Genomic DNA, 15,312 nt, shown 5'->3' on the forward strand with positions numbered 1-15,312 from the left:
CTGCTTCCGGCCATCCTTAACCTCAGTTCAGGGTCCACTCAGTGTGGACATGCTAGTTCGAATTAGCAAAACGCTAATTCGAACTAGTTTTTAAGTCTAGATGCACTAATTCAAATTAGCTTAGTTCGAATTAGTGCTGTAGTGTAGACATACCCTAAGTTACAAACTTCTGCCAATCCAGCAGTAGGGGGAGCCATGGACCAGACTCGTTTGATTGGCACAGAGAGCGCCGGAAAGAGATGTACTTCAAACCAGCCACAGCTATGGCTCAGGGCATCCTTGGGGGGGGGGGGGGGGGGAGGGAGGAGGGGGAGGAGGAACGATCTGCCTCACAGTAACACCAAGGACTTCACCAAGGTCTTTGCCGCCTTCCCAAAAGTGGAGGGAAGGGGGGTGGGCAGGAGCTCCCGCCCCTCCTCTTCCTGCCCCTCCCTCCCTCATCCCTGTCCGAGGCAGAGCAGGCTGGGAGTCCCCATCCTCCTGCCCGGGTGCTGAGAGCAGCCCCTGGCCTGTGTCACTGCCCCACATATGGCACCCGGGACAGGTGGGGGGTCCCTTCCTCACAGCTGCTGAGTGGTTCTTCCATGGCTGGGGTGGGGGGCGGGGAGAGCTGCGCTGGCCGCAGTGGGGAGCCGGAGTGGAGCGGGACTCTCCCCTTGCAAGTGCGCTGGGCCTGGCTGTGAGCCTGGGGGCTGGGAAGTGGCCAAGGGGCTGTTTTCCCCCTCTTGCCTCAGTCGGGGGGGTCTGCACGGCTCCCACCTGCCCCACTCCTCGGCCTGGCGGGCGCCCGCTGCTCTGAGCTGGGGCCTGGGCTGGAAGAGGAGGGGGTGGGAGCAAAAAGTGACCCCCTGTCTGACCCCTCCCCCGGTTCCAGGGCCACCGGGCTGCCCCGTGTCCCCTCTGCGAGCAGCCTGGGATTTACCCAGCCCGGCGGCTCCGCCCTGCAGCACGAGGCCCCTTCCCCCGGGGCGGGCAAAGCCCCTCACTCCAGTCCATGCTGCGAGGGGGAAGGGGGGGTCGGTGCCCAGGGCAAGCTCTAGGTTTTTTGTCACCCCAAGCAAAAAATGTTTTGGTCGCCCGTCCCCCTGGCCCGCTGCTGTAAGACAGACACTGAGGAGGAAAGCCCTTTTCACCTTGTGGCTCTTTGACTCCCACCGCGCCCTTCGGCCAAACCCAGCCTACGTCCAGTCTCCCCTCCACACACATCCTGACCCCCCCCACACACTCACTGAACCCGGTTTCCACCTTCTCTCCCCTCCCAGGCAAACCTGACCCCTCAGTGACCCCCTTCTCTCCCCCACCTAACCCACCCTGCGTTCTCTCTTCCCTCCCAGCCAAACCCGATCCACCCCCAACTAACCAAACCCAGTCCTCTCCCCTCTCCCTCTTCTCCCCACTGACTGACTCCGTCTCCTTTCGCTCTCCCTGCCAAACCCTCCCCAAAGCACATGCGGAAGCATCGTCACCCCCCCCCCCCCCCCGCGGAAGAGCAGGAAGGTGGGAGAAGGGCGTGGACTGGGTCCCCTGCCGCGTGGAAGCAGAAGAGGGTGGCCAGGAAGGCACCTTGCAGCTGAGCAGCCCGTGGGGCCAGGCGCCCCCCCCGACAGCATGACGAGGGGAAGCAGGGCAGCGAGTGCAGCACGTCGGCCAGGCACAGGTCCAGCAGCAGGTCGTCGGGGAACGGGGCAAGTGCGGGTCCTTCAGGATGAGCCAGGCGAAGAGCACGATGCCGACCAGGCTGACGCACAGGATCAAGCCCAGCATGGCTGGCTTGAGGCCGGAGGCGCTGAGCAGGCCGCCGGGGCTGGACAGGTGCGGGCTGCTGCTGCTGAGCTCTCTGGCGTTCGCCATCGGGGGGGAGGTGCGGGGTGTGTCCGATCCTCCCGCGGGCTCGGCTCACAAGCAGCTGGGCTCAGCGCTCGCTCACCTCCTGGCCGGGCTGCCCACCAAGGCAACCCCTAGGACACTGGCGGTGGCTAGCGGAGCGCGCTGCACCTGCCTCCATGCCAGCCCCGGCTCGGTCATCTCTCCCCGCCGGTTACTGCTCCGCAGACGCTCAGCTGCTCCGTACCCAGGCCAGGCTGGGCATGTGCGGAGCGCGGCGATGGCTGCTGGCCGGAATGCCGCCCCTGCAAATGTGCCACCCCAAACATGTGCTCGGTTTGCTGGTGCCTCGAGCCGGCCCCGCTTGGGGGAAAGTATTTCCTGCAGGGGTGTGGAACCATTCTTGGGGCAGGGGCCACTGACCCACAGAAAAATCAGTCGGGGCCACACACAGCTGACAAGCAAAGCACCCCAGACAGATCCCTCACTCGCTGACATGCCCCCACTGAGAGGAAGACAGCCATTCCCCTCACACACTAGAGCCCTGGGGGGCCCAAGCTAGCAGGATTTGTGTGCCCCCGCCCCATGGGGACATGGCAGGAGGCTGGAGCATTAGCCCAGTCTCTCCAGTGCTGGGGGGAAGCCCTGAGCCTCCGTGGCCAAATCCAGGCAAGCCGGGTAGCCCATCCGGCCCCCGGGCCTTAGATTCCCCACCCCTGATTTGAGCTAAAATAATTAATTCCCCATGTCGCTCTTAAAGGAAGAGCTTGGCCAGGAAGCGCTATGACAGCTCCCTTTGCAGGGGGAGGGGAATAGCCCTGTACTCAGGGGAGCGCGCACTGAGCAGCAGCCAAGGCAAATGGGGGGCACCATGTCCGGGATAGGGAGGGCCGGGCGCCAATATGCAAGTTTGCCCAGGGTGCCATTTTCCCTACAACCAGCCCCATACTGCTAATGAGGAGTGGGGAAACACCAGCTTCGGGTAGTTAACCATAGATTTCCATAGGACAGCTACTTTTTACTTCTGGATACTTGACTACAAAAGATGCAGTACTTGTGTATTTTTACACCAGTTGTTTTCCACAAGGATACATTGACTTTTAATTATTGTTTTCAAACTAGCAGCATTTTTACTCGAGTAACTTTTGGGAACTTTTCCCACCACCAAGCAGAACGTCTGTCATGGGCTCGTGACAGGTGTCACTTGTTGAAGTCTGGGGAGCCCTGCACTGTGAAGAGTCTTCTCTGTGTCTTAACTTTTCTGTCTTTCTTAACTACGGGGCACAAACAGCTGAAAACAAGCGGTTTTTATTCAAGCAGCACAACTCCCACATTCTACTACCACTAGAACTATTTAACTGACACAGCTAGAAAAACCTCTTATGTAGAAACTAACAGCTAAATTCCTGTCTCTGACTAGAAAAAACCCCTGGGGAGAAGAGTTCGCTCTGTCTGCGACCGAGGGTGGTGAAGAAGGAACTTGCAGGAGGCAGACTGTGCGCGTGAGCAAAAGGGTGCGAACATCACAAGGCGCCCACTGTACATGCACGGTCCGGCCGACTACTGCTAATGAAAACTCCCATCTGCGGTGCTGGGATGACCCGACATTACAGGGGAGCACCCCAGTGACATCACTCGAAGAACATTTATTAAAGCAAACATTTCAGGTAAGGTTGCAGGTACTGAGTTGACAAAGGAAGGCTCCGTACATCTGTGGTCACACCTGAGTTCTGGGAAGTTCCTTGTATCAATTTAAACAGTTTGCAAGATACATGGTATCAGTAACCAGCATTATCCCAATTGAGATATGAGAGGGGCCTGGATTCCTCATACAATTCCCCTCTGGTGAGCACCTCCCACTGGCTAACTCAGGCAGCTCCCTGCCGGGCCTGCTGGCTTGTCCCAGACACTCCCATCGCCCGTCACTCAGGCTGGGGGCTCACAGCGTCGTACCAGGGATTTTCTGGGCAGCTACAATTCCAGGCAGCGCCGTTCAGCGTTGCAATAGCCCAGCCCCCGCCTGGAGCTCGCTCCTTGTCTCCAGCTCTGCAGGGGAGAACAACGTTCCCAGCAGGCAGCAGCTTCAGGAGCCAGGGCCGGCTGCTTTCCTGAGCCCAGGGGCCCCCAGAGCCCCCAAGGCAGGGAGGTTAGTGAGGGGCAGAGCCATTGGGTTAGTCGATTTGTGTGACCTGATCTGAACTCTGCCTGTCCCCAGCCCGGCTGTTAGCTCTGCCCCTGCCCAGCCCCCAGCTCTGCCCTTCAGGGCCTGTCTGCTTCTAGGGCTGCAGTAGGGTCCTTCCACCTCCAGTAAGTGGAGCTGCAGAGAGGGAGGGGAGGAGCTTCTGGGGTCACAGAGAGGAGGAGCCGGGGCTGGGTACAGGGGAGTCCTCCAGGGTCACACAAACTGGGGGGGGGGGGGTGAGGCCAGAGGGGCTGTTGTCATGGAAACAGTTGGAGTGTTTTTGTGCCCCACACCCAGACCCAGGGTCGGATTCTCTCCCCGGGGAGGGAGCCCGGTGGGAAAGTGAAGATCGAGGCCTCGGTTCCAGCATCGATAAATGTCACCTGCCCCCGGTCACAGTCCAGACAAACCCGGATCCTGCTGGGGGGACTGAGGAGCAGGGCAGTGTGAGGGTCAGTGAGAGCCTCAAACTCATCCCCCCACTGCCCCACAGCCCAGATCCCGCCTTTGGGGCTCAGGCTGATCTCTCCCTTCCTGCTCACAGACTCTCTGGCCACCCCCACAGCCCATAGCCCACCCCCCACCTCCACCTCCCAGTAATGTCTCCCCGAGGTGAAGCCCTCAAGGCCCAGCACACAGCACCAATAGTCAAATCTCTCCGGGATGTCGGGCGGTGGCTGCCGTGTGCGTACCTGTCTCACACGTTTCCCATCCTCAGACAGGATGAGCTGGGGATGCGCCGTGTCTGGATCCAGAGTCACGTTGGCTGGGGGAGAATCAGAGCGTGAGGGGCAGAGCTCGGCCCTGGGGGGTCAATGGCATCAGGGACAGAATCTGCCCCAGCTGGGCAGTGACTCAGGGACTCTCCTGCCTCCAGGGCTGCCTGGCTCTGAGTGGGGAGCAGCCCTGAGGTCTCGGCCCAGCCCCTGAGGTTCATCCCACTGGCCCATGACAGAGCCCAGAGATTTACTGACCCGTCCTGAGACTCAATCTTCCCCCTCGGGCACCATCTGTCCCTGGGTGGGGATCAGGGACCCTGCAGAGGTGACTGGTGTGGGGGGGACTTGGAGGCCACCAGCCACATGACCCCCCCCTGCAGCCCAGAGAAGGGCTGCGACAACCCCCCTCCAGCACAGGCTGCGCCTCCCCCTACCACTGCTCTGCCACGTCCCTGCTCTGTCCCTGCCCGGCCTCTTCCTCCCACTGAGGCAGCCCCAGGGGAATAGCAGCATGGGGGGGGGGAACCAATAGCAGCAGTGGGAGTCTCTCCCCCCCCCCATTCAACAGCAGCAAGAGGGAGAGACAGAGCAAGTGACCCCAGCTCACCCTGCTTCCATCCCTCTGCTTCCCCCACTGCTGCTGGTTAGTGTGGAGAGGCCAGACCCCTGCTGACCCACCAAGCCCCCCCCCCCACCAGTGGCCCCACAGCCCAACCCCTTTCCCCTCACTCACACAGTGTTGGGGACGTGTGACCCCTTGCGTCTTCCTTGTATTTCGCCCGTGCCCTGGGCTCACAGGGAACACCAAGGGGATTCCCCCCAACTATGGCCCAATGGCTGGGGTGGGGGAGAAGCAGAGTCCTGTGGCACCTGAGAGACTAATAGATTTATTAGGGCATCAGCTTTCGTGGGTAAAACCGAGGCAGGAGTGGAGTTTACACCCATGAAAGTGGATGTCCTAACACATCTGTTAGTCTCAAAGGTGCCATGGAACCCCTTGTTGTCTCTGCAGACAGACTAACACAACGGCTCCTTCTGAGACTTTTCAGTTACATGGTCACAACTAGCTCTCCCCTGATGCGCCCTTCCTCCCTTGTATTGAAAGCCCTGGAGCTTGGACGTCTCTTGCTGACACCAGCCTGACTTTGGCTCCATCCTGCCATAGGTCTGAGATCCAAAAATAATGATGTGACTCAACAGATCCCTAATTAAACATCTACGGCTAGTCATCAGGGCAGACAGAGAATTATGGGCTTGTACACGAGAAGGTGTGTAGTGGTGGAGAGAGGGGAAAGAGGGTTTCATTGGTACAAATGAAGGACTGGAGGATGGAGAGGGTTAAAATCAGCAGAAAGCTGGTGTCTGACAGAGAGCGGAGAAGATCTCTGGGGGCAGAGAGAAGAGAAAACAGGCACAAGCTGAACACAGATCAGGGGGATTCTGGATTTGAACTCTTGTGTCTGGTCCCTGCTCTCGTTCCTCTCCCTGACTCTAGGGCTGGGATCCTAAGGAGGAATACCCGCTCAGACATGCAGACCCAGGATTATCTCCAGAAGTGGGGAGCAATCTGTAACTAGGACACACTTGGATGTTCTCTGCCTCTTACTCCTTGAACCTCGGCACCTTCTCTTTTCCCATCAGGAATATACTCTATTCTGTTTATTATATTTTCACCTTCTTACACAGTGACAGAGCAGGACCATCCACTGATTAGACATTTGTTGTAATTACCTGCATCATGCAGGGCTCTTCTCCATTCTGAAAGGCAACACACAAATGGGGGTGAGAATTAAGCCAGACAAATGTAGAATCAACAAGCTTCACTATCGCAGAAAAGACTGAATCAGAGAGAGAAATAAAAGAAACAAACAAAAAGGTCCTTACCCAGCTCGGTGCAAATTTTACCTAAATAATAAAGAGAAAGAAGGCCAGGCTGTAAACTCTCTTGTGTGAAATTAATGACCACAGGCCCCCCAACTACTCATCACGGAGGCTGATCTCCTGGGCATTGTTTTGTGTCAATACAAGTCTAGGGACCGGACATAGGATAAACCATCCCGGTGCAAGTCAGTTTTCACACTGGCACAACTGTGTGAGGGATGTGAGCTGTGTCAGTTTGACAAGGAAAGGCAGAAGGAGCCTCAAAGTCTCCCCATGTTCAGCCTCCAGCCTGGAGTCTGGCAAAAGATCACAATTCTGACTCACAAAGTGCCTACATGCCGAGGTCCCACTTAAGACACTAGCACAGCGCTGGCTTCCTACCCTGTTACTGCAGTGACTAGTTACGCGATTAGCATGGGCAGCATTGCTTAGGGTCCTCAAATTCTCATTGTCACATCCGTGTAAAAATCTTACATAACAGAAAACTGGTTCTCCCAGGAGAAGGAGGGAACTTACTGATGGTGTCGAGATGTTTCCCTGCAACAGAAAAACAATCACAATTATTTGGAGACTTTCAGTTGATCTAGATGTAAAGGAATCTTTTCATTATGAGTCCTCAAGTAATGACCAGGCTGTCCCTCTACCAAGCCATTGCAGCTCTCCAGTGATGGTCATACACAGCACCCGGACAGGTCTTTCTTTCAGGAACATCTCCTCACACCCAGGCTTGGCCCATAGGGAAGGCCGAGGATGGAGGCCAGATGATGAACAAATCCTGCTCTGTTTGGAAAAGGCTGGTTTATGTCACAGCAAATACTTGTGGGGTTGAATCAGATCCTACGGTGCACACAGGTACATCCCAAGAGCCTATCCCAGTGTGGACTCACTGGGCAGAGCTCTTGGTGTGAATCAGGAGGGCTGGAGCCCAGAGGCCCAGCTGAGGAGGTGGTGAGGCTGATGGACCAACTCTGAAGGACGAGCGAGACTCCTCTGGGATCTGGCTAATTAGCTTCCAGCAAGGCTCAGCTGGGACTTAACACCGATCCAATGGATCCATCACACTTGGTTCATAGAGAACTTGGTGCCTTGAGAATTGACTTTATGTCTACATATGAAAGCCATTTTGGGATACCAGGGGTATCCCAAAATACCTACCCCGTGTCTTCACAAGCCACCCGTTATTTTGAAATATTTTTCAGAACAATGGGCGTGCTATTTTGACATCCCGGTAACCCTCATTCTATGGGGATTAAAAGATGTCTCAAAGGGTATGTCTACACTACAAAGTTAATTCGAACTAACAGACGTTAGTTCGAATTAACTTTGATAGGCACTACACTAGCTCTCTGCTAGTTCGAACTTAACTCGAACTAGCGGAGCACTTAGTTAGAACTAGGTAAACCTCATTGTACGAGGACTAAGCTTAGTTCGAACTTACTAGTTCGAATTAAGGGGTGTGTAGCCCCTTAATTCGAACTAGTGGGAGGCTAGCCTTCCCCAGCTTTCCCTGGTGGCCACTCTGGCCAACACCAGGGAAACTCATATGCCCCCCTCCCGGCCCCGGACCCCTTAAAGGGGCACGGACTGGCTACGGTGCTCGAGCCAGCCACCCGATGCCACCCAGCCTTCCCCCTCTTCCTGGGACCAGGCTGGCGGCTCCCAGGAGCTTGCCCGGGACCGCAAGAGGTGGACACCCGCCTGGGCTAGTGCGGACATCGTGGACCTCGTCCACGACCTCCGCACTAGGCACAGGAAAGTGGCCGTCTAGGGCAGGAGAGCTGCCAGCCTGGCCACCCAAGAGCAGGTTTGCATGAAAATCAAGGTGGTCCACTGAGACCCCCGACCCTGATCCCTAAGCTTACAATGGCCATACTGGGTCAGAACAAAGGTCCATCTAGCCCAGTAGCCTGTCTGCCGACAGCGGCCAACCCTAGGGACCCTGGAGGGGATGGACCGAAGACAGTGAGCAAGCCATTTGTCTCGTGCCATCCCTCTCCAGCCTTCCACAAACTTTGGGCAGGGACACCACTCCTACCCCGTGGCTAATACCACTCCATGGACCCAACCACCATGACCTTATCTCACTTCTCTTTAAACTCTGTTCTAGTTGTAGCCGTTACAGCCTCCTGCAGCAAGGAGTTCCACAGGTTGACTCTTTGCTTTGTGAGAACAACTTTCTGTTTCTAGTTTGAAGCCTGCTACCCATTCCTTTCCTTTGGTGTCCTCTAGTCCTTCTATTATGGGAACTAATGAAGAACTTTTCTTGATGCCCCCTCTCCACCCAACTCATGCTTTTATAGACCTCTATCATATCCCCCCTCAGTCTCCTCTTTTCTAAACTGAAAAGTCCCAGCATCTCTTCAAATGGGACCTGTTCCAAACCTCTGATCATTTTAGTTGCCCTCCTCTCTCCCACCCTCTCTCTTCCCCTCTCCCACCTCCTTTTCCCAGTCTCCCCGAGTTTTGTTCAATAAAGAGAGATTCTATTTTTGACCACACGTTTTCTTTATTTTGTACATCAGGAAGGGGGGCTAAGGAGGGGTAAGTGGAAGGAGGTGAGGGAGGAATGGGGTACCAGCCCCCAATGGGGAGGACTGGGCTGGCTCTGTGGGCGTCTGGGGGTGGAAGCTCTCCTGCAGCCCCCCAATTGCCCTCTCTCCCCAGATGGCAGCCTGCGACAAGAGCAGCCGGTCTGATGGCCAAGTGCTGTGATGTGCCCAGTGTGGGCACTCAGGGCACTCCAAGCCAGGACTGCTTTGCAAGCGGGGCACCCCTGAGAACTGTCTGTCCGGGGTGGGGGTTGGGTCCCTTTAAGCACAGCCCTCGGCTAGCCTGAGGCAGCATCTCCACGCTCTAAGTCCTCATCTGAAGCTCTGCCGGCACTGCTTCTGGCCATCCTAAAACCCAGTTCAGGGTCCTCTTAATGTGGACATGCTAGTTCGAATTAGCAAAATGCTAATTCAAACTAGTTTTTTAGTCTGGATCCGTTAGTTCGAATTAGCTTAGTTCGAATTAACTAATTCGAACTAAGTTAGTTCGAATTAGCGCTGTAGTGTAGACATACCCAAAGTAGGGTGTTATTTCGAAATTAGATGCTGTGTAGACAGTATCTAATTTTGAAATAGCCTATTTTGAAATAAAGTCAAAATAAGTATGCCATTTGCACAGCGCAAATTGTGTACCTTAATTTAAGATAAGGGCACTGTGTAGACACAGCCCTGAGCTCAAGACAAAGAGCAACGGCCCTGTTCCTTGTTCAGCTTCCTCTTCTGAAATGCAGCCTGTCGGTCAGCCTCTGTCTGCCTGTCTGCCCTAAGCCTGGACATTCACTCACATGTGACTCTGAATACTGAAGCCACCTGCAGCAGGACTAAGCCATCCATTCATGCTGCAATAATCTGGACACGGTGAAATTGAACATCAGAAACTCCCCAGGGCAGGTATTTCTGTGGAGCCTGGGGGGGCCCAGCGCCAAGCACATTGAACGTCAGTGGAGCTGAGACTCAGGCCTGGTCTGCACTGGGGGTTTGGGTCGGACTGAGCCCCATGAGGTTGATTTTCCACCTGAAACTAAAGGGGTTGAGCCAGTCACAATAAAAGACAAAAGAGGCAAAGGGACGGGCTGGAGCAGCCCTGCCAACATGCTGCTTCTGTGAGCTGCCACCTGGGACACTTGCGGGGACCCAACCAGCTTCCCCAGCCAGTCCCTGGATTCCTCCCACGACACTCGGGCAGCCTCGGGAAGCAGCTTGGAGCACAGCGAGGTGGGGGAGAGAAGAATGGGCAGCAGGCAAACGGGTCACCGAGAGCCAAGAACGTGTTACAACTTTAGAGACGTCTAAAGTCCCCCTTGGACGTCTCATCTCCAGGCGCTGATCCTGGGGAGGGCACTTCTGGTGGGTTTGTCTTGCTAAAAGGGAGTTAAGGCAATCGGGTGAGATCTGCTAGTGAATGTGTCTGGAGATGGAGCTGAACCGTCCCCGTGCATCCCCATGAAGCTCTCACAGAGGAACACTTTGCTCCTTCTCGCGAGGTTTCTGGGGAGGTTGCCTTATTCCACTCTCCATGGCAGGACACCTCCCCACACCAAGTCAGCATTTCTAACTCTGATTCTGATGTTCCGGTTACACCCTATTTCCCCCCTTTGAGTTTTACCTCTTACTCTGAACAGAAATGAAGCCAGGCAGACGAACGGCAACAAGATCACCAGGGTCACGTTCCAGCCCACCATCCAGGGAGAGGCTCTTGGGAAAAAGGAATCTGAAACACAAAGCCCCCCTAGTTTCCAAACAGGCAGCATTGGAGGAAACTGCTTCACACTAGACTCTGTGTGAAATACACGCGGGAAAATTGTTCCCTGCAATATAAAAACTGGCAGAAACCAAGTGGAAAACCAGCTTCTGCTCATCCACTTTTGCTAGTATCAATCAGGGTATTAAACACTATCACATGCTACCAGTCCCAGTCCCTCCTCCCCCATTGCTTTCTCTCATCACATCACCCTTATGACAGTTGCTAGGTACTTCCCCTGGCAGGGCCTTCTTGTCATTGGCTCACTAATTACATCTGGGCAGAAGGGTCCCTGTGGGGTGTCTGTCTCAGACAGGACATTTTGGAAAAGTGTCAGTCAGAATGGACCAACTCTTGCTGAGACAGGGCTGAGGGAGTAACACTTTGTTAGGGTGCGGGGGAAGGCTCATGGCTGGGATAAGGATTTGGGGTGCAGTGCACTAACCAGAGTCAGCTTTCTGGGGTGGGGTGGGAAGCAGATAGCCCAGGACAGGTCACACTGCCCTGTGCTTGCTGGTAGGCATCACCTCTTGCAGCTCCCATTGGCCAAGATTCCTGGCCAATGGGAGATGCGGGAACAGATCCTGCAGGCGAGGGCAGTGCAGGGACGGAGCTTCCTTTGACACATGTGGCGACATGGCTTCAGCCCAGTGGAGGGGAGGGCAGCCGGCAGAGCTACACGTCCCCTCCACCCCCCCACCACCAGTCAGGGGGTACGTCTACACTACAGCGCTAGTTCGAACTAACTTAGTTCGAATTAGTTAATTCGAACTAAGCTAGTTCGAACTAGCGCATCTAGAACTAAAAACTAGTTCGAACTAGCGTTTTGCTAGTTCGAACTAGCGCGTCCACACTGATTGGACGCAGGGGGGCATTTAAGGGCAGCTGAAACCGGTTCTGGCAGGGCATCAGGTCAGCAGTTGCTTTGTGTGGCTGCTGTCTGAGGCTATCTGAGGCTCGTGCTTAAAGGGACCCCCCCTGGACAGCCGGTTCTCAGCTTTTCCTGCTTGCTTGCCAACCTCGCCGAGGGACAGCAAAGCGTCGGTCTCTGTGCCCGTCTGTGTCGGTGCTTCCCTTCGGGGGGTACTGCCGCAGGTGGCAACATGGAGCCACGGCTCGCCCTGCACCTTCTGGTGCACGTTCTGGACTTGCTACTGCAAGCCTGCCAGCAATGGCTCGAGGCTGCCTGGCACCACCTGGGGAACGTCAGCCCCCTGCCTCTCCGCCTGGCCGCCCTGGGGGCCGTGGAGGAGCCGCGGCGGCGCCCCGGCACCGGCGTGCCCCGCCGCATCTGGCGTCTGGACACCAGCAGCGACTGGTGGGACCGCATCGTCCTGGAGCGCTGGGACGACCGACAGCGGACCCAGAACTTTAGGATGAGGAGGGACACCTTCCTGGAGCTCTGCGAGTGGCTCGCCCCTGCCCTGCAAAGAAGGGACACTCGCATGAGGCCCGCCATCCCCCTCCAGAAGCGGGTGGCCATCGCCCTCTGGAAGCTCTCCACGCCGGACAGCTACCGATCCGTCGGGAACCAGTTCGGCGTGGGGAGATCCACTGTCGGAGCAGTGCTCATGCAGGTACGGCGCTCGTCGGCCACCGAGCCGGGGGGGAGGGGGGCTGCGAGGAGGGGATGGGCCGCCCCAGGGACAAAGGGGGGGGCGGGAGGAGGCGAAGGCGCCCCGCACCGGAGGGGTCGGGCTGTCCCGGCCGTACTACACGCCGCCAGGGGGGTTGCTTCCGGGAGTGGGGCGCGGGGCACTGCCAGGGCATGAATGCTCCCAGCCACCCGGGCGCCCCACTGATTGGCGCTTTGCTGTGTCTCTCTCCGCAGGTGGTCAAGGCCATCAACCGGGTGCTGCTCCGCAGGGTGGTCCGCCTCGCCAACCCGGATGCCGTCATCCGGGGATTCGGCGCCCTCGGCTTCCCCAACTGCGGGGGGGCCATCGACGGGACGCACATCCCCATCCGTGCCCCGGAACACCAGGCGTCCCGGTACGTGAACCGCAAGGGGTACTTCTCCGTCATCCTGCAGGCCGTATGTGACCACCGGGGACAGTTGACGGACATAAATGTGGGCTGGTCCGGCAAAGCACACGACGCCCGGGTGTACCGGAACTCCTCCGTGTGCCAGCGGCTGCAGGACGGGACCTTCTTCCCCGACCGCCACATCAGGGTCGGGGACGTGGACATGCCCGTCTGCCTGGTGGGGGATGCCGCCTACCCACTGCAGCCCTGGCTCATGAAGCCCTACACGGGGCACCTCAATCCCTCCCGCCAGGCCTTCAATAACAGGCTGAGCAGGGCCCGCATCGTGGTGGAGGGGGCCTTCGGGCGACTGAAAGCCCGCTTTCGATGCCTCCTCACCCGTCTGGACCTGGCCGAGCACAACATCCCTCCCGTGGTGGCGGCATGTTGTGTGCTCCACAATTTGTGTGAGCGGAAGGGGGAGGCTTTCTTGCCAGCCTGGATGGCTGAGGCTGACCGCATGGCTGGACACTACGGTCAGCCCCGCACCGCCGCCGTCCGGGAAGCCCAGCGGGGGGCCATCCGGATCCGGGAAGCCCTGCGGGACAGCTTCCAGGTGGAGGAGGAGGAGGACTGACCTCTCCCTGCATGCCCCACCGGGGCCTTCTTCCACCCTACCCCCCCCCTTCCCCTTTCCCCTCCCTATCTACTGTACAATAAAGACACCTGTTTTTCCAACAAAAACGTCTGTTTATTTCAGAGAACTGGGGTGGGGGAGGGAGGAATGAAGGTGGGAGAAGGGAGGGGGAAACCTGGGACGAGGGAGCTGGAAGGGGAGGGGAGGGAAGGGAGGAAGGGAAAGGAAAGCTCAGGGGTGGGAGTCTGGGTGCCTCTCCCGTCTCGCCACACTGCGGGTCCGGGGGCGTCGGTGGGGAATGGTTGTGGAGGGGGGGGCAGAGAGGACAGGGGGTGTGGAGGAAGCAGGAGCGGAAGCAGGAGCGGAAGCAGGAGGAGCAGGAGGAGCAGGGGGAGCAAGAGGGGGAGCAAGAGGGGGAGCAGGGGGAGCAAGAGGGGGAGCAAGAGGGGGAGCAGGGGGAGCAAGAGGGGGAGCAAGAGGGGGAGCAGGGGGAGGAGGAAATGGAAAGCGGTCTAGCAGGCTCTGGAGGTGGCCTCGCAGGGCACGGCCCTGCTCCTCCAGGGCCTCCAGACTCCTCTGGCGCAGCCTGAGGTCCTCCTGGACCCAGTGGTCCTGGAGACGGAGCTGTCGGTCCAGGAACCGGAGATGCCGCCTCTGGTAGTCCTCCTGGTTCCTGGCTGTCCTGCTTGCCCGGGCGCGGGCGGCTGCTGCAGGCGGTGTGGTGCGCCCTGCAGTCCCCGGTGCTGCAGCTGTGGTGCAAGAAGACCAGCGGTCAATTACCCCAGGGGCCCAGGTGTGTGAAACCCAGCTCCCCTCTGCAAGGCCAGGGCCCCTGCAGGATCCCCAGCTGCTGCTCCGTAGTGGGCAAGGCCCAGGCGCACGGTCCCGGGGCTCCCTCTCGCCCCAGCCCCCCGTACACATAAGGGGAACACGAGGGTACTCACAGGTGGACGCCTCCCCGGCCTCTGATGATGCAGGCGAGCGGCTCTGTGGGGTGCCTCGGGGGTCCCGGGTCCTGGGAAGGCTGGCGGCAGGCTCCTGGCTCTCAGAGCCCTCTTCCTCCTCCTCGGTGTCCAGGAGCGGTCCCTCTGCCCCGGGGTCAATCACGTCCCGGGGGGCAGGGACGGCATGAGGCCCCAGGATGCGGTCCAGGGCATGGAAGTGGGGGCAGGCCTCCGGGTCAGCCCCTGGCAGGCAGGCCCGGGAGTAGGACTGCCGCAAGTCTTTAATCTTGCAGCGCACCTGCTCCCGGCTGCGCTGGTGGCCCCTGGCGGCCAGGCTGGCAGCCATGCGTCCGTAGACGGCCGCGTTCCGGTGGCTAGTGCGGAGATCGTGGACATTTGAGGCTTCCCCCCAAACCTCGATGAGGTCCACGATCTCCGCACTTGACCAGGCGGGCGCCCGCCTTTTGCGCCCCCGGGCAGGCTCCCGGGAGCCGCCAGGCTGGTCGTGGGGAGCAGTGGAGGGCTGGGAGCCCTCGGATGGCTGGCTCATCCTGTGGCAGGTGCAGGCTGTGCAGGCACGGGTGCTGGCAGCCTTGCAACTGGCACAAAGTGAGTAGCCAGCCCGTGGCCCTTTAAGGGCTCCGGGGCCGGGAGGGGGGCAATAGAGTTTCCCTGGTGTTGGCCAGAGTGGCCACCAGGGAAACCTGGGAAGCCTTAGCCTCCCACTAGTTCGAACTAAAGGGCTACACAGCCCTTAGTTCGAACTAGCTAGTTCGAACTAGGCGTTAGTCCTCGTAAAATGAGGTTTACCTAGTTCGAACTAAGCGCTCCGCTAGTTCGATTCAAATTCGAACTAGCGAAGCGCTAGTG

The 15,312-nt window shown here is 58.0% G+C and overlaps 2 protein-coding genes across 4 annotated transcripts in view; both read right to left on the bottom strand.

Moving 5' to 3' along the window:
* Positions 1–2,840: 2,840 nt before the first annotated feature.
* The window catches only part of LOC112545391 (zinc finger protein RFP-like), a 40,973-nt gene continuing 28,501 nt past the window's right edge, over positions 2,841–15,312 (bottom strand). Inside the window, exons 4-8 of one of the 3 annotated variants that reach the window (XM_075913652.1) lie at positions 10,762–10,866; positions 7,123–7,143; positions 6,610–6,630; positions 6,457–6,483; positions 2,841–4,772 (exon numbers count right to left, since the gene is read on the bottom strand). In XM_075913652.1, coding sequence (XP_075769767.1) covers positions 4,264–4,772; positions 6,457–6,483; positions 6,610–6,630; positions 7,123–7,143; positions 10,762–10,866 — 683 coding nt within the window. In that variant the 3' untranslated portion in view covers positions 2,841–4,263. The remainder of the gene's footprint in view (positions 4,773–6,456; positions 6,484–6,609; positions 6,631–7,122; positions 7,144–10,761; positions 10,867–15,312) is intronic. The other 2 variants (XM_075913655.1, XM_075913654.1) reach the window with 2 other exon arrangements.
* On the bottom strand, positions 13,715–15,155 carry LOC142823157 (uncharacterized). The gene is made up of 2 exons (XM_075913717.1): positions 14,443–15,155; positions 13,715–14,247 (listed from the first exon to the last, which is right to left on the bottom strand). Exons 1-2 carry the CDS (start codon positions 14,990–14,992, stop codon positions 13,730–13,732), a joined length of 1,068 nt encoding a protein of 355 aa, XP_075769832.1. The 5' UTR covers positions 14,993–15,155; the 3' UTR covers positions 13,715–13,729.

The sequence above is a fragment of the Pelodiscus sinensis genome, chromosome 32 (assembly GCF_049634645.1).
Source record: "Pelodiscus sinensis isolate JC-2024 chromosome 32, ASM4963464v1, whole genome shotgun sequence".
In the NCBI taxonomy this organism is placed as follows: Eukaryota; Metazoa; Chordata; order Testudines; family Trionychidae; genus Pelodiscus; species Pelodiscus sinensis.

Excerpts from the sequence above, each read along its gene's own strand:
- LOC142823157 (XM_075913717.1), bottom strand. The coding sequence starts at position 14,992 with ATGAGCCAGCCATCCGAGGGCTCCCAGCCCTCCACTGCTCCCCACGAC. Across the intron at positions 14,248-14,442 it reads GGCCGGGGAGGCGTCCACCT|CTGCAGCACCGGGGACTGCA; the intron begins GTGAGTACCCTC and ends CTTGCACCACAG.